The sequence below is a fragment of the Bos mutus genome, chromosome 19, assembly GCF_027580195.1.
Source record: "Bos mutus isolate GX-2022 chromosome 19, NWIPB_WYAK_1.1, whole genome shotgun sequence".
Taxonomy (NCBI): Eukaryota; Metazoa; Chordata; class Mammalia; order Artiodactyla; family Bovidae; genus Bos; species Bos mutus.
This window is the reverse complement of record NC_091635.1, coordinates 26,981,161-27,003,372: the sequence shown is the minus strand read 5'-3', so window position 1 is coordinate 27,003,372 and position 22,212 is coordinate 26,981,161. Positions and strand designations below refer to the sequence as shown.

The 22,212-nt window shown below is 37.8% G+C and overlaps 2 protein-coding genes across 6 annotated transcripts in view; one reads left to right on the top strand and one right to left on the bottom strand.

The window, feature by feature from the left end:
- Nucleotides 1-115: 115 nt before the first annotated feature.
- ZPBP2 (zona pellucida binding protein 2) lies at nt 116-12,116 on the bottom strand. 3 transcript variants are annotated; one of them, XM_070389790.1, is made up of 8 exons: nt 11,847-12,116; nt 11,636-11,701; nt 10,363-10,488; nt 9,553-9,714; nt 7,552-7,770; nt 6,655-6,737; nt 4,279-4,386; nt 116-3,491 (listed from the first exon to the last, which is right to left on the bottom strand). In XM_070389790.1, exons 1-8 carry the CDS (start codon nt 11,893-11,895, stop codon nt 3,378-3,380), a joined length of 927 nt encoding a protein of 308 aa, XP_070245891.1. In that variant the 5' UTR covers nt 11,896-12,116; the 3' UTR covers nt 116-3,377. The 3 variants fall into 3 exon arrangements, with proteins under 3 accessions (XP_070245891.1, XP_070245890.1, XP_070245892.1); XM_070389789.1 differs by having other exon boundaries at nt 4,206-4,386; nt 11,847-12,087; XM_070389791.1 differs by having other exon boundaries at nt 4,206-4,386; nt 11,956-12,046.
- A 3,579-nt stretch (nt 12,117-15,695) lies between these two features.
- Nucleotides 15,696-22,212, top strand: part of IKZF3 (IKAROS family zinc finger 3) — a 90,561-nt gene continuing 84,044 nt past the window's right edge. For 2 of the 3 annotated variants that reach the window (XM_070389787.1, XM_005898008.3), the window contains exon 1: nt 15,696-15,937. In XM_070389787.1, coding sequence (XP_070245888.1) covers nt 15,931-15,937 — 7 coding nt within the window. In that variant the 5' untranslated portion in view covers nt 15,696-15,930. The remainder of the gene's footprint in view (nt 15,938-22,212) is intronic. The other variant, XM_005898014.3, reaches the window with a different exon arrangement.

Genomic DNA, 22,212 nt, shown 5'->3' with positions numbered 1-22,212 from the left:
ACAGACTAAAGATGGAAATATCATATATCAATCAAACAGAGGACTAGAGAACTTCCTCAACTTAACAAAGAACATCTATTAAAAAAAAAAACTATACCTAACATCACATGTAATAGTGAGAAACTGGATGCTTTCTCTCAAAGATTAGAAACAAGACAAGGATGTGCCCACTCACTGTTACTATTCAATGTCATACTGGAAGTGCTAGCTAATGCAGTAAGATTAGATAAGGAAGTAATAGATATACAGATTGGAAGGAAGAAATAAAACTGTTTTGTTTGCAGATGACACGGTTGTCTAAGTAGAAAATCTCAAAGAAACTACAAAAAACCTCCTGGAATTAATAGCAATTAGAGAAAGATCATAGGATGTAAGGTTAATATACAAAAGTTAATTGTCTTCCTAAATACCAGCAATAAACACTTGGAATTTGAAATTAAAAATACAAGACCATAGACTTCCCTGGTGGTCCAGTGGTTATGAATCCACCTGCCCAGGCAGGGGACATGGGTTCAATCCCTGGTCCAAGAAGATCCCACAAGCCACAGAGCAACTATGCCAGTGTGCCACAACTACTGAAGCCTGAGTGCCTGGAGCCTATGCTTTGCAACAAGAGAAGCCACTGCAGTGAGAAGCCCAAGCATCACAACTGGTGAGTAGCCCCCACTTGCTGCAACTAGAGAACCTGTGTGAAGCAATGAAGATCCAGCAGAGCCAAATAATGAATAAAAATTTTTTAAAAGTTTATATAAAAAGGCAAAAGACGATAACTAACCACCATACTGAGGAAGAACTAAGTCAGGGGACTGATACCAACCAAATGTAAGCCTTACTATACAGTAATCAAGGTAGATCAGTCCTGGGTGTTCTTTGGAAGAAATGATGCTGAAGCTGAAACTCCAGTACTTTGGCCACCTCATGTGAAGACTTGACTCATCGGAAAAGACTCTGTTGCTGGGAGGGATTGGGGGCAGGAGGAGAAGGGGACAACACAGGATGAGATGGCTGGATGGCATCACCGACTTGATGGACATGAGTTTGAGTGAACTCCGGGAGTTGGTGATGGACAGTGAGGCCTGGTGTGCTGCAATTCATGGGGTCGCAAAGAGTCGGACACAACTGAGCGACTGAACTGAACTGAACCATACTGAGGAAAGATTACATGAATAAATAGGGAACCCAGACATAGACCCACACAAATGTAGTCAACTGACCTTTGGCAAAGGAGCAAGGGCAATTCAATGGAGGAAGGACAGTCTTTTCAACAAATGGTGCTGGAACCATCCATAGGCAAAAGAAAAAAAATCTAAACATACAACTTACATTTTTCACAAAAACTAATTCATCTTAGACTAAATGTAAATCATGAAACTAAATAACTTCTTAAATACAACAGGAGCAAACTACATGACTTTGGGCTTGGTGATGAGTTTGTAGATATAACATAAAAAGCATGATCTACGGAAAAATATTGGTAAACTATACTTTTATTTATTTTTGGCTACACTGGGTCTTCCTGTTGCCCAGGCTTTTCTCTAGCTGGGGCGAGCGGGGGCTGCTCTCCAGTTGCAGTGTGTAGGCTTCTCGTTGCAGTGGCCTCTCCTGTTGCTGAACGTGGGCTCCAGGGCACACAGGCTTCCGTAGGTGCAGCGTAAGGGCTCGGCAGTTGCGGGTCCCTGGGCTCTAGAGCACAGGCTCAATAGTTGGGGTGCGTGGGCTTAGTTGCTCCACAGCATGTAGGATCTTCCCAGACCAGGGACTGAACCAATGAATCCCCAGGGGGATTCTTTACCAGTGAGCTACCAGGGAAGCCCAAAATTGGTAAACTGGATTTTATTAAAATTAAAAACTTCTGCTCAGTAAAAGTCATTGTGAGAAGAAGAGACAAACCACAAAATTGGAGAAACACATATCTGATAAGAATCTGTATCTAAAATATACAAAGAACTCTTGGAACTCAACAATGTGAATGAAAAATTCAATAAAAACAAGGAGAAAGATTTAAATGATAGATACACAGATGACAAATAAACACATGAAATAATGCAGAGACCAGATGTCATTAGGGGATTTAAAATTAAAACAATAATGAACTATCACTAATACCTAATAGAATAGCCAAAATAAAAAAACTTAAAATACCAAAAGCTGGTGAAGACGAGGAACAACAAGAAACATCCATTGCGGTGGAAATGTAAAATGGTAAACCCATTTGGGACACAGTTTGGAAATTTCTTACAAAACTAGACATTATCTTCCCATACAACCCAGCAATCACGCTCCTAGGCATTTACGAATTGATTTGAAAACTCATGTCCATACAAACACCTGTACACAAAGATTTATAGCAATTTTATTCATAATCATCAAAAACGTGAAGCAATCAAGATGTCCTTTATACACCCATGATATGGAATATTAGTCAGCAATAAAAAATGATCTATCAAAGCCATACAGTGACATGGAGGAATCTTAAATGAATATTGGTAAGTGAGAGAAGCCAGTCTGGAAAGTCTACACACTGCATGGCCCTAAGTTTAATCTACTTTGGGAAAGGCAGAACTGTAGAGACAGGAACAAGACTGGTGGTTGGCAAGGGCTGTGGGGTAAGAGAGAGAGAAGAGTAGATAAAACAGAGGGCATTTTAAGGGTGGTGGAACTGTTCTGTGTGAAACTGTAGGGGTGGACACATGTCAGTATATACTTGTCAAAACCCACAGGACTATACAACACGCAGAATGAACCTTAATATAAACTACTAACTATAGTTGATAATAATGTATTGACATTGGTTCATTAATCATAACAAATGTATCATGCTAATGCGAGATGCTACTAATAGGGGAAACTGGGAGGGGTGAGGGTGTGGGCCGAAGCGGGCATATGGAACTCTGTGTAATATCTGCTCAATTTTTCTGTAACCCTAACTCTATACTAAAAAATAAAATCTATTATTCTAAAGTAAATAGACTAAAAGCAAAGAGAGTAGAAGAAATAACTTTTTTGGTTCTAATTATAAAGGTAATACATATGCCTTTATATCATATGAGTGATATCAAACAAAATAATATATGGAAAGTACAAAATTTTATTATATTATACTCGCCTACTCTTCTTGACCTTAACATAGTTTTAGGTACAAAGAAACAAGATTGTTTGTAAGCAACAAAACATATTTCATTAAAAATCATCCACTGAGATTAAATGCCTTCTTAGAAATACCATGTTGACTATCTTTTTACGGTTTTTACAATGTACGTTTTCCAATGTTTTGGTCTTACTGCTCTTCCTTAATGAAAATATCTATGACACTTTGGGATGTGAACAAATCATCTTATGTCTTCCACCTCCACAAGCAAGTAATGATGCTTTCACCCCTAGTCTTCATGTTGAAATTTACTGGCATGATTTAGCTCCGTAGATTTGGACGGAAATGCAGGTCTGACATGTAACATCAACATCAGGACTAAAAGTCCCAGGACTACAAACCACTGCAGAGGAAAATACAATGGAACAGATATTATAATTTCAGTTAAGGGTATTTTATACCAATAATACAAATTGCCATCAATGTCACACCACTGACATTCTATATCTATGTTCTACTACCAGTAATGTTCAACCAATTAAACTGTGGAAGATTATTTATGAGTTGTTTTTTTTTCTTGGCTCTGCTGAGCAGGTTGTAGGATCTTAGTTCCCCAACCACGGATTAAACTCGGAGCCATGGCAGTGAAAGTGGAGTCCTAACCACTGGACTGTCAGGGAACTCCCTGTTTATGAGTTTTAAATATTGTTATCTGGTGATCTTAGGTAACACTGTAAAAGAAAGTTAGAATCTTAGCTACTTTTTCCTTTAGTAGCATCTTCCAATAACTTGTGCATTGCTCCATTTATGAGTTCCTATTTCTTGTTTTCTAGTTCCTATTTCTAATTTCCCAGCAGGGCCATTTTGTTTCCTTTCATAGTACAGTACCTCAAGTCAGAATGCTATAGAGATATTTTGTAATACAAAAGATTATACTAGGCAGAATTAATATCCATGAAGATAACTATGTTTAGAAATTTGGGCTTCGAATTTTTACTTCCCTTTAACTAAATACCTTTCTTTGGTAAGAAAATCACTATAAATATTCAATTCAATTATGCTAAGAGAATTCTGACTATATAACTTAAATAACTAGATATGTATATTTTATAATTACCACAACAGGTAGCGCAATTGCTGTGTAGACCTTCATTTTTTCCAAAGCCTGGACGACAGCTATCCATACGTACTATCTGAAAACTGTGATCCACAAAATGCATGGCTGGTAGAGTTTTATTTAGATCATGGTTGAAAATATATGCTTGGCTCCGGAAAAATTCTTCTATTCGATTTCTTGCCTAAGATTAACACCAGAGAGAAGTACAATTACTAAACTGTGAACCAAATTTCTTCTCCTATATCAGAGGCAATGAAACGTAATACAAGCATGGCACTGCTTTACACAACAGATGAATTCCTGAAAAGTTGCATGTTAATACCAAAATTAGTTTAGCCTGAACTTATCAATTATTGTCAGTTTTTATGTACAACAGTTAAGAAGAATTAAAATGAGGTTAAAAAGCACTTGTTTTGAATTATTTGCAGCATGTCTATCCCATATGTAGATAACTGGGAGTTGATTGTTTCTGACTCCAAAGAGCCACACAAGATGGAAACCAAAACTTTAATTAGCATTACAGACTAATGGTGTAAATTTTATTTTTTGAGCACAGGGCTTAAATAGTAACTAATAATAACCCATAAACCATGCACAATGTTAAGGGTATGGGCTTAAGGACTAGAGGAGGAGAATGAAGGTATTTTTTTAGACTATGTCCTGAGCCTGAAATAAGGCAGAGGAGAGAGCAACTATCATGATCAATAAAGACACAGTTTTGGAAAAACCAATTGTTTTAACCTAGAATGACATGATTATAAGGCTGTTCATTATTTATTTATTTTTATAAGGCTGTTCATTTTTTTGAAATTATTTATTTTTGGCTGTGCTGGGTCCTCATTGCTGGGCAGTCTTTTCTCCAGCTGCAGAGAGTGGGGGCCACTCTCTAGTTGCAGTGCATGGGTTTCTCATTGTGGTGGCTTGTCTTGTTGCGGTGCTTGGGCTCAAGGGCGCAGGGCCTTCAGTAGTGGCAGCACGTGAGCTAAATAGTTGCGGCTCCTAAGCTCTAGAGCACAGGCTCAGTAATTGTGGTGCAGAGGCCTCAGTTCAGTTCAGTTCAGTTTGTCACTCAGTCATGTCCGACTCTTTGCGACCCCATGAATCGCAGCACGCCAGGCCTCCCTGTCCATCACCAACTCCCGGAGTTCACTCAAACTCACGTCCATCGAGTTGCTGATGCCATTCAGCCATCTCATCCTCTGTCGTCCCCTTCTCCTCCTGCCCTCAATCCCTCCTAGCATCAGAGTCTTTTCCAATGAGTTAACTCTTCGCATGAGGTGGCCAAAGTACTGGAGTTTCAGCTTTAGCATCATTCCTTCCAAAGAACACCCAGGACTGATCTCCTTTAGAATGGACTGGTTGGATCTCCTTGAAGTCCATGGGACTCTCAAGAGTCTTCTCCAACACCACAGTTCAAAAGCATCAATTCTCCAGCGCTCAGCTTTCTTCACAGTCCAACTCTCACATCCATACATGACCACAGGAAAAACCATAGCCTTGACTAGATGAACCTTTGTTGGCAAAGTAATGTCTCTGCTTTTCAATATGCTATTTAGGTTGGTCACAACTTTCCTTCCAAGGAGTAAGCGTCTTTTAATTTCATGGCTGCAGTCACTATCTGCAGTGATTTTGGAGCCCCAAAAAATAAAGTCTCTGTTTCAATTGTTTGCCATTTACTTGCTGTGAAGTGATGGGACCAGATGCCATGATCTTAGTTTTCTGAATGTTGAGTTTTAAGCCAACTTTTTCACTCTTCTCTTTCACTTTCATTAAGAGGCTCTTTAGTTCTTCTTTGCTTTCTGCCGTAAGGCTGGTGTCATCTGCATATCTGAGGTTATTGATATTTTTCCTGCAATCTTGATTCCAGCTTGAGCTTCTTCCAGCCCAGCGTTTCTCATGATGTACTCTGCATATAAGTTAAATAAGCAGGGTGACAATACACAGCCTTGACGTACTCCTTTTCCTATTTGGAACCAGTCTGTTGTTCCATGTCCAGTTCTAACTGTTGCTTCCTGACCTGCATACAGGTTTCTCAAGAGACAGGTCAGGTAGTCTGGTATGCCCATCTCTTTCAGAATCCATAGCATGTGGAGTCTTCCTGGATCAGGGATCAAACCTGTGTCTCCTGTATTGGCAGGTGAATTCTTTACCATTGAGCCACCAAGGAAGCCCTGTAAAGCTGTTTTTCAAGCTGCTGCTTGGTTACATTTGGAGAACAAAGACCAGTGATCCATCCTTCTTCTATCATAAGAAAAATACATAATATTAACCTGGGGAGTTATATAATATTCCAAACATACTATTCCAAGACAAAACATTTTAAAATAGCTAAGACTCTCACAATCTCAGTTTATAAAACTGAAACTAATATCAGTAATATTTCATGCTTAAGTTTTTAAACAGCTTTGTTTACTATTCAGATACTTTCCCCCTACACTGAAATTCTCACCTGGAGGATATTATGATTAGTGGTATCTTCACAGTCAGTAGACTCATTGCATGTACCTTTCCACCCTGGTGCAAAAGGATTAACTGGAGGGGGGAAAAATGACATCTTCACAAAACAATTCCAAAAAGTTCCAAACATTCCAAGAACGTTCCAAATGCTGAATTCAGTATACATGTGTGCATGTGTTTAATCTATGTAATCCTAGAAAGGTGCACAATTTGAATACTTTATACATTATGATTTCACTCCATCTGGGGGCTAATGGAGGTAACTACAAGGCTTTAAAATGAATAGAAATAAATTTGGTTTGGTTTCCCCCTTTTGTCAAGTTCTCAATTTAAAATTCTATAAGAAGTTATAACTTAAATATTAGCTGCATAGTTAAAGGCCATATTTATAAAATGCTATTGACTTCTCAAAAATAGGCAACAATATATATCATGCTGCTAAGTCACTGCAGTCGTGTCCGACTCTGCGAGACCCCATAGACGGCAGCCCACCAGGCTCCCCGTCCCTGGGATTCTCCAGGCAAGAACACTGGAGTGGTCGCTATTTCCTTCTCCAATGCAGGAAAGTGAAAAGTGAAAGTGAAGTCACTCAGTTGTGTCCGACTCTTAGCGACTCAATGGACTACAGCCTACCAGGCTCCTCTGTCCATGGGATTTTTCCAGGCAAGAGTACTGGAGTGGGGTGCCATTGGCTTTTCCTGATATATCATAGTTGAAGGCAAATAATTAATGTGTTAATTTTTAAAACCACAATCAGGCTAAGGACAACAGTAGATTTTAGTGCTTAACAAGCATTTAAAGCCTACTACTTATTTCTCATACTAATATGGTAATTAATTCTGTAATAAGATTAAACTCATGAATTTAAAGAAATATTAAAATTTTTTACCTTGAAAGGCTATAAATAGCTCATGAATGAGGCCATGTTTTGGAACTTTAACAAAATGGCATTTATATGATGGTTCTATGATATGGCATGACAAATCAAAGATTAAATTATCCAAGATTTTCTTCAGGACTCGAAAAAGCAGATCATTATATTTTCCTACACAAGATTTTGTGGTAAAACGTACAGCCATCTGATATGAATAGTCAGGTTCCCGATAGGCTTTAAAAAAAAAAAAGATGAGAATAAAACAATTGTGCCTAGCATCAATTTCCAAATAACATGTAATATTAAATACCATCAATCTTACAAACCACCAAAGAAGCTTAATTTATCTAATCAAATGTTTTAAGGGCTTCTCAGGTGGCACAGCGCAGGAGTGGCCAATGTGGGAGACGCAAGTAGATGCAGGTTCGATCCCTGGGTAAGGAAGATTCCCCTGAAGAAGGAAATGGCAACCCACTCCAGTATTCTTGCCTGGAGAATCCCATGGACAGAGGAGCCTGGCAGGCTACAGTCGATGGGATCTCCAAGAGTCAGACATGACTGAGCAACTGAGCACAAAATGTTTTAACAATTTGTCCTCATGAAGAGATGTAAAACTAATGACTTTAACGAAAAAAGTTATTTTGTCTGATACATTATATACTCAGTACAAGAGAAGATATAGCTTCTGTGGGTGCCCTATATATGTAAGTTAAAAGTATCAAGAAAAAAATAAGATTTTGGTGGGGAGAGTCTTAGTTTACAGAAGTATCATTGGTGTCAGCAGTATCCAGGGAAAAGGATCATTAATTTGCTTTTATGGAATTAAACATCAATTTTTAAATTACCTAGCAAAACTGTGATAATGCTGATTGTGCCTGCATACCTAGACAGTGAGAAGTGGGAGGCTGAAAGAGGATTATTTAGGACACACTATTTTGATGTCAATTTGAGGTTCCTTGGTCAGACACATTTCAGTTCAGTTCAGTCACTCAGTTGTGTCCGACTCTTTGTGACCCTATGAATCGCAGCACACCAGGCCTCTTTGTCCATCACCAACTCCTGGAGTCTACCCAAACCCATGTCCATTGAGTCGGTGATACCATCCAAACATCTCATCCTCTGTTGTCCCCTTCTCCTTCTGCCCTCAATCTTTCCCAGCATCAGGGTCTTTTCAAATGAGTCAGCTCTTCACATCAGGTGGCCAAAGTATTGGAGTTTCAGCTTCAACATCAGTCCTTCCAATGAACACCCAGGACTGATCTGCTTTAGGATGGACTGGTTGGATCTCCTTGCAGTCCAAGGGACTCTCAAGAGTCTTCTCCAACACCACAGTTCAAGAGCATCAATTCTTCAGTGCTTAGCCTTCTTTATAGTGCAACTTTCATATCCATACATGACCAATGGGAAAACCATAGCCTTGACTAGACGGACCTTTGTTGACAAAGTAATGTCTCTGCTTTATAATATGTTGTCTAAGTTGGTCATAAGTTTCCTTCCAAGAAGTAAGTGTCTTTTAATTTCATGGCTGCAATCACCAACTGCAGTGACTTTGGAGCCCTCAAAAATAAAGTCAGCCACTGTTTCCCCATCTATTTGCCATGAAGTGATGGGACTGGATGCCATGATCTTAGTTTTCTGAATGTTGGGCTTTAGCCAACTTTTTCACTCTCCTCTTTCATCAAGAGGCTCTTCAGTTCTTCTTCACTTTTTGCCATAAGGGTGGTGTCATCTGCATATCTGAGGTTATTGATATTTCTCCCGGCAACCTTGATTCCATCTTGTGCTTCCTCCAGCCCAGCGTTTCTCATGATGTACTCTGCATATAAGTTAAATAAGCAGGGTGACAATACACAGCCTTAACATACTCCTTTTCCTATTTGGAACCAGCCACATTTAAAATACTCTATAAGCCATACCGATTATATATAACAGACTCATTTACACTAAATGAAGAAACCATATACTTAATTCTGATCCAAACTAAATGTATAAGTTAAAATGTGCTTATATTCTTACCAAAGATCATAAAGTCATATCTCTGCTTTACTATCTTTTCTTCTTGAGTTTCTGCTTTGATAGTCTTATAAGAAAAACTGCATGTATAAAGTCCAGACAAAGGCTCCAGAAAGTCTTTCACCGTCAGCTTTCCTGTATTAGTTATATTTATTCTATTACTTCCTAAACAGAAAGAGTAAATGAGTTTGTTATCTAACATGTAACAATTCAAACACTATTTAGTAAACTTGGGGTTACTAATACATATGAAGACTTATAAATTAACGGACAATTTTAACTTCAAGAATTCAACAAAGTCTTAATTCTGCTGTATTACTCCATGGAAAACCACATGATAAGTACACTTTTGAAATATATTTTGGTTTTCTTTAATTCAATTCTTGGCATCTAATTTCAATTGATTTATACCAGTAATTCAGTAAATGAGATTATAGTACCTTATAGTATGATGCAATTTCACATAAGATAGAAATTAATAATCCTTACATTCTAAGACACCCTTCTAACATCATGAAAAATTACAAATTAGTTACCTCATTTCCTATCACAGATGCTGCAAAGATAAATTTTAGGTTCTATAAAAACTTCTGAACTAATAAGGCTTTGGGAGGAAAGGTACAAAAATTATTGCTTCAGTTTTATGAATAAGGAGAAAATAAGGCACAGACCAGGTTATGACTGTCTAAATACTGAGTAAGTGAAATGTCAGTATTTTAAGTTACAACTTTTTCATTCTCATAAATAATAGTGCTTTTCTAAAAAAAGGTTTGCATCATTAAAAAAAGAAGATATTAAAATCAAATAACTTACCTGATAATTGCTTTTCATTAGGCCCAACCCATAAATATGTGGGGTCCACTGTTTCTTTTTCGGCACGTTTAAAGTCCATACAGACAAGGACTGGGCTGTTGTGATGTAATTTTACATATACTTTCACTATGACAAATAAAACAGTATATAACTACATTATATAGCAAAATTTAAATTAATAAACACACTTCCTACCATTTTGTCCCAAAGTTACTTTGATTAGTTCTCTTTGGATTTCACGGTTTTAAAAATCAGCATATCATTATAACATGTGGAAAACTAAAGTCCTTTTTACTTCTCATAGACTTTTAAAACTCTAGACTGCCAGAAAGTCATTATTTTTTTTTCTGTGATAATATAGTGTTTATAAAAGTGTACATAATACATTTTAATGTACAGATTCAGAAGAACGAGAATCAAAAAATTTTGAAGCGTTGGTAGAATCAACTTAAAGATGAGAAAAGAATCTTTTTGCTTGTAAAACTATTTTAAAGATGATCATTATCATCCCCAAGGCAAATGTGATATTTAGCTCCTAACAAGGAACAATAATTCAGTCTATGTGGGACACATAAGGAAGATTTTCTGCAATTCCTACTCTATCTCGGATTTGATGGAAGCAGCAACAATGTGCTTTGAACAATACTGCCCCACAAGATACTAATTATAAAGCCTGCTGAACACCGGGCTCTGAACCTATAAAGAAGATACTGTACCACAATTCGGCGGTGGCACGGAGCGGGAGGGGCTCCAAAAACGGAGCAATTCCAAATCTAACCAATGCTACGAACCGGCCCAAAGTCATCTAAAGTTAGCTGTGTGACTAATTTTCCTTGGGGAGAGTGTGAAAGTTTTATCACAGTGACAAATGACATTTAAGCTGAGCCGGAAATGATGTGTAGGAGTTCTAGTTAATGAAGGGATAAGGACATTCCAAACAGAGGGACTTCCAGCCCTGGAAATCACTCCTCTGAGCTGGTCTCGCAGGTTGCAAAGCAGCAGGGACATTCTGAAGAGAGGTGGTATCAGAGAAAGAGCTATAAATTGAATCTTAGCTCCTCACGAGCCGTGCTTCTTTAGGCGAGATTCTTCTTTACGCAACTGAGGCGCAGTGGCGTTGCTGTAAGGATGAAACAACCTCCAGGAAGTGCAGAGCACACAGTAGACGTTCTATACATTTTTGCTCCATTTCCTTGCTCGGGAAAAACCTCAGCAGAGCCACGGGGCCCCCGGCTCTTCGGATGGACTCTGCGAGTGAAGAGGTCCTCATTACCTGGGTGTCCCGGCTTGCCATAAATGAAGCCTTTCTCAGTGCGTTCGGAATTACGCTGCCATCCAACTGCGGAGGAAAAAAAAAAAAAACGAGAACCCACTGACCAAGTGGAAGCGGAGCCGGAGCTCAGACTGGGGCGGGGCGGGGCGAAGCTGGGAGGCTGGACCGGGAAGCTGCGGGAAGCCTGGGGGCCGGGCGGGAGGAGCCCCACCTCCTGTGAGGTACCAGAGCACCGCGGAGAGTAGGACCCACGCTCGCATCACGACTCAGGGGCTAGCGTCGCGGGAGGGTTAGGCGTCGAGGGGCGGGCTCCTTCCTACCTCAGCCCCAGCGCCACGCCTCCCCATCTCTCCTCCACCGAGCGGAGCAAACCGCCAGGGTCCGCTCCCTCTACCGTGCGTAGCTACAAAGGGAGCGGACGCGGAGGAGAGCGCGAGAGTGCTCCGCGGCCTGTCGCGCGCGGATGGGGCTGGGGGCGGGGCGTGTGTAGAGGGCAGGGCCTTGGCAGGTGCACAGGAGACGAGCGCCCCGCCCCTCGCGCGCACGCGGTCGCTGTCATGCGGATGCTTCCGGTGCTTCGCGCCTCCAACCTGGCGCCATTTTCCCGCGCTCTTGTTCGCTTCGTTCTCTGGGCAATCGGTGAGAGAAGAAAAGCCTTGGCGTTTTAGTCATTTCCTTAGTCTAGAAGCTGAAGAAATCGATGAGAGGAACACGGTGGGCGCCATGGGATAGGGCGGATAGGGGATGAGATTACATTAGGATCTGAGGAAGGAGAAGCTTCCACTTCACAGGAAGCAGAGAGCCCCGCGTGCGAATTCCCTATGCCTTTCTTATGAATTGTCTGGAACTGTGTGCATAATCCTTTTCAAATTCCTAACTCCCAGTTTTCACCCACCTGTGTTCTAACCCACAGAATGAAGAACCTGAAGAAGTAGTGCACCAACAAGGCGTCTCCAGGGCTTTGCACTCTAGAGGAACGTTTAACCTTCATTGTCAACTTCCAGCATCATACGATGTTGAGAGACTCCACTTGCAAATGTATCCGGGGTTGTGAAGTAAGCCTGCTTTAACAAAAACAAAAACACAAGCCCAGTTGAAAGGCAAGATCTCCAGATGCTTTTTTTGCAGGGTGGATGCTCAGTCAAGATCAGCGAGCTCCAAAAGAGACCAGGCCAGTGTCTTTCATGGTTCCTTCTTGGCTACTCATTTAGTGGCCTGGAAAGCCCTGTGTATTGTCTGTTTCTTAGCAGCGGGACACCCTCAGTCGTGGTTTTGAGTAGGCTGGTGGGTAGAGAGCCCAAGGTTCAGACAGGGTGCAGAATGATTATTTGGGGTGAGATCAAGAGTTTTCAGTTTTATTTCCTTTGAGCCGAGTCAGTACTTGGACTATCTCAGATGGTCCAGGAGCAGCCTTTGTCAGTGATTTCAGTTTTAGTCACTGTTAATTTTACTACATAGCATAAGCCATGAAATGTGATTCGGTGAGTCAGATCCACCCTTGTCAGTTACCGTGTCTAGATTCATGGTTTAGTTTCAACTGTTCCCTTATTAAAGTAATGATAATGAAGACAAATTTAGGCATTATCTCTGATTCCCTGGAAGTTTATCATTAAACCCACAGCATTTTATTAGCTTCCCAATTATAAGTAATTGATCCTTGTAAACCCTTGGGTGATCAACTTTGAATACTGTAAGAAGAGACTTAACCAAATGAGTATTGATTTGTTCAAAGAATCCATCTACTGTTTTAAAACAAACTTTTAATTTTAGAATAGTTTTACATTTACAGAAAAATCGCGAAGATAGTACCGAGTTCTCATGTATGCCCACCTATTTCCTTATAATTAACATCTTACATTTGTTATGATACTTTTCTCACAAGTAATGACCAATATTGATACCTTATTAAATAGAGTCCATACTTGATTCAGATTTCCTTGGTTTTTACCTAATGGCCTTTTTCTGCTCCAGGATCCCAGTCAGGATCCCTTGTTACATTTAGTCATCAAGTCTCTTTAGCGGTGACAGTTTCTCAGACATTTCTTGGTTTTGATGACCTTGACAGTTAATGGGTTTTGAGATGACATTGACTTGATCTGAACTGGTCAGGCTCTTTGCAGAATGCCTCTAGGTTAGACTGGAGCTTAACCAGTCTAGGTTAACCCTCTAGGTTAGGGTTAATGGATGGAAGGCTATGGAGGTGAAGTACCATATTCAAATATATATCGAGGGCACATACTGTCACATGCCTTATATCACTGTTGTTGTTAACTTGATCACCTGCCTGAGGTAGTGTTTGTCTGGTTTCTGTCATATAAAGTTACTCTCTTTCCTGTACCTTTTCATACTGTAATCTTTGGAAGGATGTCACTATGTGAATACCATTCTTTAAAAAAAAAAAACACCTTTTTTGGGGGGTGGGGTGCTTTGTGTGGCTTGTGGGATCTCAGTTCCCTGACCAGGGATCGAACCCAGGCCATGGCAGTGAAAGCTTGGAATCCTAATCACTAGGCCACTAGAAACACCCATAAGTGAATCGCACACTTAAGGAGTGGGGATTTATGCTCTACCTTCTTGAGGGTGAAATAACTGCATGAATTATTTTACCCACTTACTTTTTATCTATCCCCTTAAGTATCACGTTTTTGAGTCTGAAATACTCAATACTGAGCTAATTATTCACAGAGTAGTAACACATTCCATTGATAAGTATAAAGAACATTGTAATGGAAGCTAAACACCTTCTAAAACTTTTAATAACCAAATAACTATTCATCCTTACACCATCCCTGTGAAATTTTACAGTTCCTCTTCTGCTACTTTTGATGTGCTATTTTTGCCTTTAGAAACTAACAAACAACAAATTTCCCCTTTCGATACTAAAATTAGACCTAGTGTTTAGAGTATTTCTCTGAAATTGTTATTATCCTGTAGAACTCCATCCCATACAAGTTATAGAGATGCTGTCATGGTGCCATAATCGTAAAACAAAGCCATTACAAGTTATTAACTCATTTAAAAATTATATACTATATCTATATATATGTCTCCTATACCAAGGCGTATTTAAAATAAACTAAAATTCATAAAATTACAATATGTATTCTTTAACTGGATAAGAATGGGTTTACTCTGGTATGGCCTTCTGATGCATGAACGCCCAACCTTAAGTCTCAAATATACTTGTATATACCAACCACATACATTTCTAACAAAGGCAAAATGGTCTTTTTGAGAATCATTTACATGTTTAACATACTGGGTAACTTTAAGAGGACTCACCTGAACAATGTCCCTTCAACCTTAGTGTGAAGAAAAATTCTGTTTTTTAAAAATTATGTGTTCACCTCCCCTTCCCTCTCCCTATAGTCAAATGTGTGCTTGATCTCTATAATGTGGGAAGGATGTTGGGAAAAGATGTTCACTCTGTGTACAACTAACATCTTTGAGTCAATTTTACTGTCTTTAGTGTATCTTCCCCTTACCACCCTAATCTCTTAGCACTGATACATTATATATGTATTTTTGTAAGCTGTCTCAGATCCTATTTGGAAGAAGGTAAGGTAGTAGAAAATAAATACACATAAATACAATGTGTAGTGTTTTGTGAGTGGTGGGAAATAAACCAAGCAGTTTCCAAAAGGGAAAATAAAGTGAGAATATTGCTTCCAAAATTGAAAAAGTTGAGTTGATGAAAGTGCCAACACTCTTTGGAACTGTCTTAGCACTTCCTGAAAACTTGAACCAAGAACTTTTATTATGTGAGATGAAAAGTTGAGGAAGAAAAACGTATTACATTTAATAGAGTGCTCATTGATGGCATTCATGGCTATCATCCCTGAATCTAGACCAAAAGTTCCAGATTTTGCTCAAGACAAACCTCTTTGAACTTAGATTTGCAAGAAAGCAATCCAGATCCTCCCTCCCTCCATGTGATATTACTCTCTTATCCATTATCCTTCTAAAATAGACATTTGGAGACAATTTACTGCCTTGCCATTTCCTTCCTATTGGGGTTCTCGGCTTTGACATTCAAAAGGCGGCTGGAGGCGCGGTAGATACCTCGGCGGGGAACGTCCTTTAAAGCCGCCGCCAGCCAGCGCCGCTGTAACCCCGCGCACAGTCCGATCGCCGGCTCCTGCCCCTTTCAATCTGCGCCGACTCAGCGGCCGGATCCCGGGGACTCCCCGCGCTGGGAATCTCCCGCCAGCTGCGCGCTGAGTCCCGGCGACGGCAGGAGCACGTGGAGCGGCTGGGTAGCCAGAGCGGCAGCTCCAGCCCAGCCCGGCGGCGAGATGGAAGGTGAGCCTCCAGCCTGCTTCTTTTCTAAGGGGTCTTTGAAATGCTCAACCGGTGCACGCAGCAGAGAGAGTTCCTTCTGAATCTCGGTTTTGCTTCTATTTATTTCTTTTGTCAAAAGTAAATTTGAAAAAAGTAAATTTCAGAGGGCAAAGCGTGTCGGTTTTCATACATCTCTCATTTGCTACCTGCCCCCCCCACCCCCCACCTAACTTTGGACAGTGATAATTTCTCCGCAGTTTTACCTCTTAGGGTTTGTCAGGGGTCAACTCTGATTCTGCAGAGGAGGAGTACTTATGGGGTGTCCCTGAAATGGCAGCAAACCTAAGGTGGAATAACTAATCCTTTTGAATGATTTTTTCGTCCATGGCTTCAATGTCCATTGGAATTGGGCTAACCTGAGTGACTTCTTTAGGATGAAAAGTGACTTTTTTTTACCCTCTAAGGGTAAATGCTGTCATATGGGAAGGTAAATTTTTAAGTAATGGCATTTGTGCTTCCCTTGGTACTCAATCTTCTAATAACTTATTTACTCAAAGCAAAAAATCAAGCTCACATGAAAAGTTTCATTTGAATTAGTTTTTAAAGTCATTAACCTATCCTCACTTCCCCTCAAATTTTCAGTATTATTGGGATATATATACTTCCTTGGGATAACTAAAGTTTCACAGTATTATTTTAAACTTTTCAACAGTCTTCTCAACAAGTGTTTCTAAAACCTTGAAAATGGCAGGTGCATCTCAAGTTGGAGAAAATCAGAAAATAGAAAATCAGAATTTGTGAGAAATGTATTCATTCTATTAGTAAATGAGATACTGACACCTAATTAAAATGTTAACTTGATAAATAATTATCAATAGCCTGGATATTTTCTTCATAATGATTGAAGGCTCTCTTATTACCAGTATACCTTGATCTTTGGCCGCTTTAGGTCTAGGGTCTATGAAGTTATTAAAACTTGATTGAATATGTCAGGACACAAAATAAATTTTGTTTCATGTATAATTGAGCACAGTACTGTGATTGTAAATCTTTAATTTACACATGGGTATGTTTATAATTTTAAACTTGGGACTTGGCACTTATACGTGTTTTTTTCCCTCTAAGTAGAGCGCCAAATGATGCACAGTACATATTTAGTATTCTGTAAAAAAAAATTTAATGATCATTATTGAAAAATATTTTAAGGGTTTTCTCTTATGAAAAACTTTTTGCTTTAAATCAAGGTTTAAAAGTAAATCTAAAAATTTACACTTTGAATATTTTTAAAATGGTTTATGATGTGTAATTTTTATCATGTAAAGATTTCATTGGCCAACAACAGAAAAAAATTAGGTTGTTGTACACTAGAAAAAATAATTTAAAAAACACTCAGGCTTTAATTATTTCATATGAATTCCTGAGTTTATTTTTGTGAAGTGATAGATCAATACTCCAACACTGTTTTTTCCTAGTCTTAATCATTATCATTTCATTCTCAAGAATAACATATGAATGAGTGTAAGACAGTGGAAACTGGGATGTTTCTCTATAAATGTTAATACTCCTGAATTCATTTATTTAATGTGAAATAAAGAAATTATTAACTAAATAGCATAATTCAGGATATTAAAGCCCTAACAGTGACTTTTTGATAAGCTGAATAAAAAGGGAATGAAAACTTGTGTAGAATTTTATTTGGAATGTACAGGCTATAAATGGAAAGAGAATACAGAATTGAATCACTAGGTGAGTTTAGATGAGTAGATTATATTCATAATCCGTGCAGATGGATGTTATATGGTATGCTTGATGCAAATATTTCACACTTAAATAAAAAACTAAGATTAACAGAAAGCTTAGTGATGTGAATTTGGCTATTCTAACATCACATCCTTGAGGATCAGAGTATTTGGTGTAATAAAATATCTGGTTTATTATAGCCACTCAAGATTGGCTAATCTGGCCCATGTGTTTGATATTTAAATAAAATACTTTTATACTATTTTGATATTTTGGTCCCAGTTTAGAATTTGACCTATAGTGTATACCTGTCATGTCTTGGCACTGTAAGCATACTTGATGAAGTACTTTTATTTTCTGCCTAATTTGGGGGCCAGATTAATATGCTACGGTTTATTGTGAAATGTGAAACTATATAGTCGATATTTCTTCAAAATATAAAATCTTTTTAAAAAGTTATTCATTTTTCATTCATCACCAGACATTTATTGAGAATTTCTGTGTGTGAAGATGTCAGATGAAATAAGCTTTTGAAATAGAAAGTTTGTCATATAAAGATGAAGAGTTAATGCATGTAATAAATTGAGAACTAGAATTGTTTTCTTTTCTCCCAATTTGTGATCCTGAATATTTTCTACACAGAGATTCTTTATGTTACTGAATTTTGTTATTTGTGCTGTAATAATATCCCTTCTGTCTGATGGTTGAGAAATGGGTAGTTCACAAATTTTACAGGTATTGGCATATTTCTTATTTAATATAAAACCTTTGGGATTTCCCTGGTGGTCTGATGGTTAAGAATCCCACTTCCAATGCAGGTGATGCAGGTTCGATCCCAGGTCTGGGAATGAAGATCCCACATGCCATGAGAAAAGCTCATGTGCCACAACTGAGACCCAGTACAGCTAAATAAATAAATATTTTTAAAAACCTTTTTTATTTCAACATTATTGGGAAGAAATCTTTCTAAGAGTATTTGTTACACAGACCCCTTATAAGTGAGGTCCACAAGAGAAAACTTTATCTTAGGGACCCAGATTCAGTATTCAGACTATCAGGTACTATATTGTTCTGTAGTATATTCTCATGGGGTTTTTGAACTGTGCAAAGCTGAATGCCCCTACACTAAATATTCCCAGGTTATTGTGTAGTTTTTGTCTCCTTCTTGATGTCAGCTTCCCACCACATGGCTTTTGTGGTAGCCATTTTTTTTCATTTCTAGCTTCCTTTCTCTGTTCTGGATGGATGATATTTACATAGATACAGCCTCCAGATGGTGGTTTACTAGCCCTCCGTTATGAACATGTGAAGGTTGAACTGATAAAATTCAAAGGAACAAAAGCCACAGAAAGGTCACGGGGTCCTGGTAGAACATAATTTTAGAAAATTTCTGGTTGTGTTTCCTGCAATCTAATATGCTGTTTCATATTTCCATGTCTTTGCTAAAATTTTCATCCCATTCTTTACCTTGTTATGCCTACTCATCTTTTCATGCATTATCACCATGAAGGACCTCCTTCTCATGACTTTTCCTGGTGCTTTCTGGTGGTCATTCTATTCAGTCCCTCACCTCCATCCACCTGGGCTAAGGGCCTTTCCTTACTATGCATACTTCTCCCAATTATATTGAAATTATTTACCGATTTAAGTGTTTATTCCCCCACTGGTCTTTAAGCTTCTGAAGGCAGAAACTATGTCTTATTTTTGTATACTCAGTGCAAAGAGCAGTTCCTGGTTCATAAAAGATCCTCAGAGTTTGTTGCATTAAAGTTTCAAAATGGTGCCCAAAAAGGACTTCCCTGGTGATGGTCCAGTGGTTAAGACTTTGCCTTTCAGTACAGGGGTGCAGGTTCGATCCCTGGTCAGGGAGCTAACATCCCATATGCCTCACAGTCAAAAAACCAAAACATGAATCAGAAGCATTATTGTAACAAATCTAATAAAGAATTTAAGAAAAGGGTCCACATAAAAAAACTTGGAAAAAATGGTGCTAAAAGTCATTTTCAATATCTTTATTATGATACCTTTTATTATTCTTTGTGAATAAGGGATTGGTGCTAGCAATTCCTTGTTAGAACTCAGAAAAATTTTTAAATATTTAAAATGGTATAACAGAAAGGAAAACTTAGAAAACAAAAATGTTATTGATTTTTTGACTAGCATATTACTTAATGCTAAACCTTACCTTTTTAACTTTACATGAGCAGATTTCAGGATGACATATTAGTCCATTAAAACATGGATCAAATATGAGGGGAAATTTACTTTCTCAGTCAGTAAGATGCATGAATGGTATCATAAAATTATCATACATTTTCCTGGTGATACCTTTTTAATACGTTGTTAAAAGTTTGTCATCAGTGTATGTATTTACACTTATGACTAAAAGATTATCGGTAGGTCTTTTATCAGATAACCAGTATGAATTGGCTCCTAACTCAAGCTGTGGTTCTGGACCATGTGTGAAAAAGGAGTGATTAACACAGAAGCTGCCTGTAGTAAATACCCAATAAATGCTTTTTGAATGTGTTAAACATACATTAGTTATTGCAGAAAAAGATTCTAAACATCACAAGAACATGGAGTAGGCTGCTATTAAGCCTTTTGAAAATACAACTCTCCCATTAACTGGCACATTCATAATAATTAGAAATCATAAGGATGACTCTAAGGCCTTTGAATCACTTTTTTAAAAAAGACGAAATGAAACAATGATTATATTTCTATTATAGGGGTATTATTTGAAAAGTGGTATATATATATATATATATATATATATAAAACTATTAATTATTATTGCTGTAAAATCTGTCAAAATAATCCCTAATGATCCTGAATGAGATAATTTTTTCAGCCTTAATTGAAATCTACTTTTGCATCCAGAATTAAAGTTCTTAGAGTACAAAGTGATGTAGAGTAAATCAATATAATTTGGAGTCAATACCATATTATATTGGACATGTAGCCCATCTAGAAGACAGAAAAAACTAAATGTTTAATAATAGATATGAAACAGAATAAAAGCATTTATTAAGCAGTGCTTTTTATGCATCAAAAATTCAAAAGCGGCTTACCTCCTGACTTATTATATCAATGGAATTGGCAACATATCACAAATTGTATTTATTAGCAACTGTTCTTAGAGATAACATTTTTGGCACATCAGGTTATTTGTGGGTTTATAAAGAAAACTTTTTAAAATAAGAGAAATGGAAAACATTTCAATAGCATCACTGATTAAGCAGTGCAAAACTGTATTTTTTACTCTTAACTCTTAATTATTTAAAGATTATTTAACTAGATTTCTTGCATATTTTGGTCACTAGTACACCTGTTGCCCCGTCTAAACTGTCAGATTCCAAAGTGTAGGGATCTTTTTATCACCAGTGATAACGAGTACCCAGCCTAGTCCCTAGCACATAGTAGGACTGCAGTCATTTATTGAATAAATCAACTAATAAATTGCCTGTGTTTGGTCATTTGACTATTTGTTCAACTTTTATGGTAAAGATAGTAAAGAAAATAGTGACATGAAAGCTAGTTAATTTTGCTGTTTAATTTGTCAGAGGTGCTATTAAAAGTTTGATAGAAGAGCTTTGAATGTTGGCTGAATTCAACGGGATGAATACTGTTATTTTTTTCTGATCCAATACTGGCTTAACTTTGGGCAAAATAACATAGTGAAATCTAATCCTTGGCTTTGCTACATTTTTTTGCACTGTTTCAGCAAGCCACAATAAACTATTTCTTCACAACAAATGTTTTGCTTTTTAAAGTTGAGAATACCATATTTTACTTCATTTGATTTCTCTATCACACCACAATCAATTTTTTGCAAAGTATTATCTGTTTTAGAGACTGTTAACATAGCAGAATATTTAGAACATCAGAGCAATTTTATATGAGCAAATATGCACAGGAAAAAAATTCCAGTGTACAACCACGATCTTATGTCACATTTATAAATTTTTAATATTTTCAAAGAGCTGGTTAAAAAGTTTTATTTTGAGGTCCAAATATAAATTTTATAGGGATAATCTTCAATGCATTAATATTTGGTAAATGATACACATGAAAGTCAAATCGAGCCTCTGATATACATTTGTGCTACTGTCTACACTATGCACAAGTGTATAACAAATGATCTTCAATTGCAGAGATAAAGGCAGATGATGGCAAAAATGATTAGTTGTTAAATATTACAAAAACCGTTTTTTCAGAGTGGAGCTTTTATATTTTACATCAGCTATGATATAACTCCACATTCATAAAAAGTTGATTATTGAGCATGCTCATTTTTTATCCACAGAATATTTTTTTTCTATGCATATGTGCTCATGTAAAGTTATTTAGGTAAGGATATCACTATAGGGACCACTGCTAGATCTACTTAGCTATTGACCCTTTGCCTCTACCACAGATCAGCAACTGGCAGTCTTTTAGGAAGCTGTTTCCTATTCTAGGTTGGAATCTCTTGCTTTTCTGAAACTTAGTAATATTTTATGTCCTCTAATGACTGCTAGAACCTAACTGTATTTTATGCATAAAGTATTCTT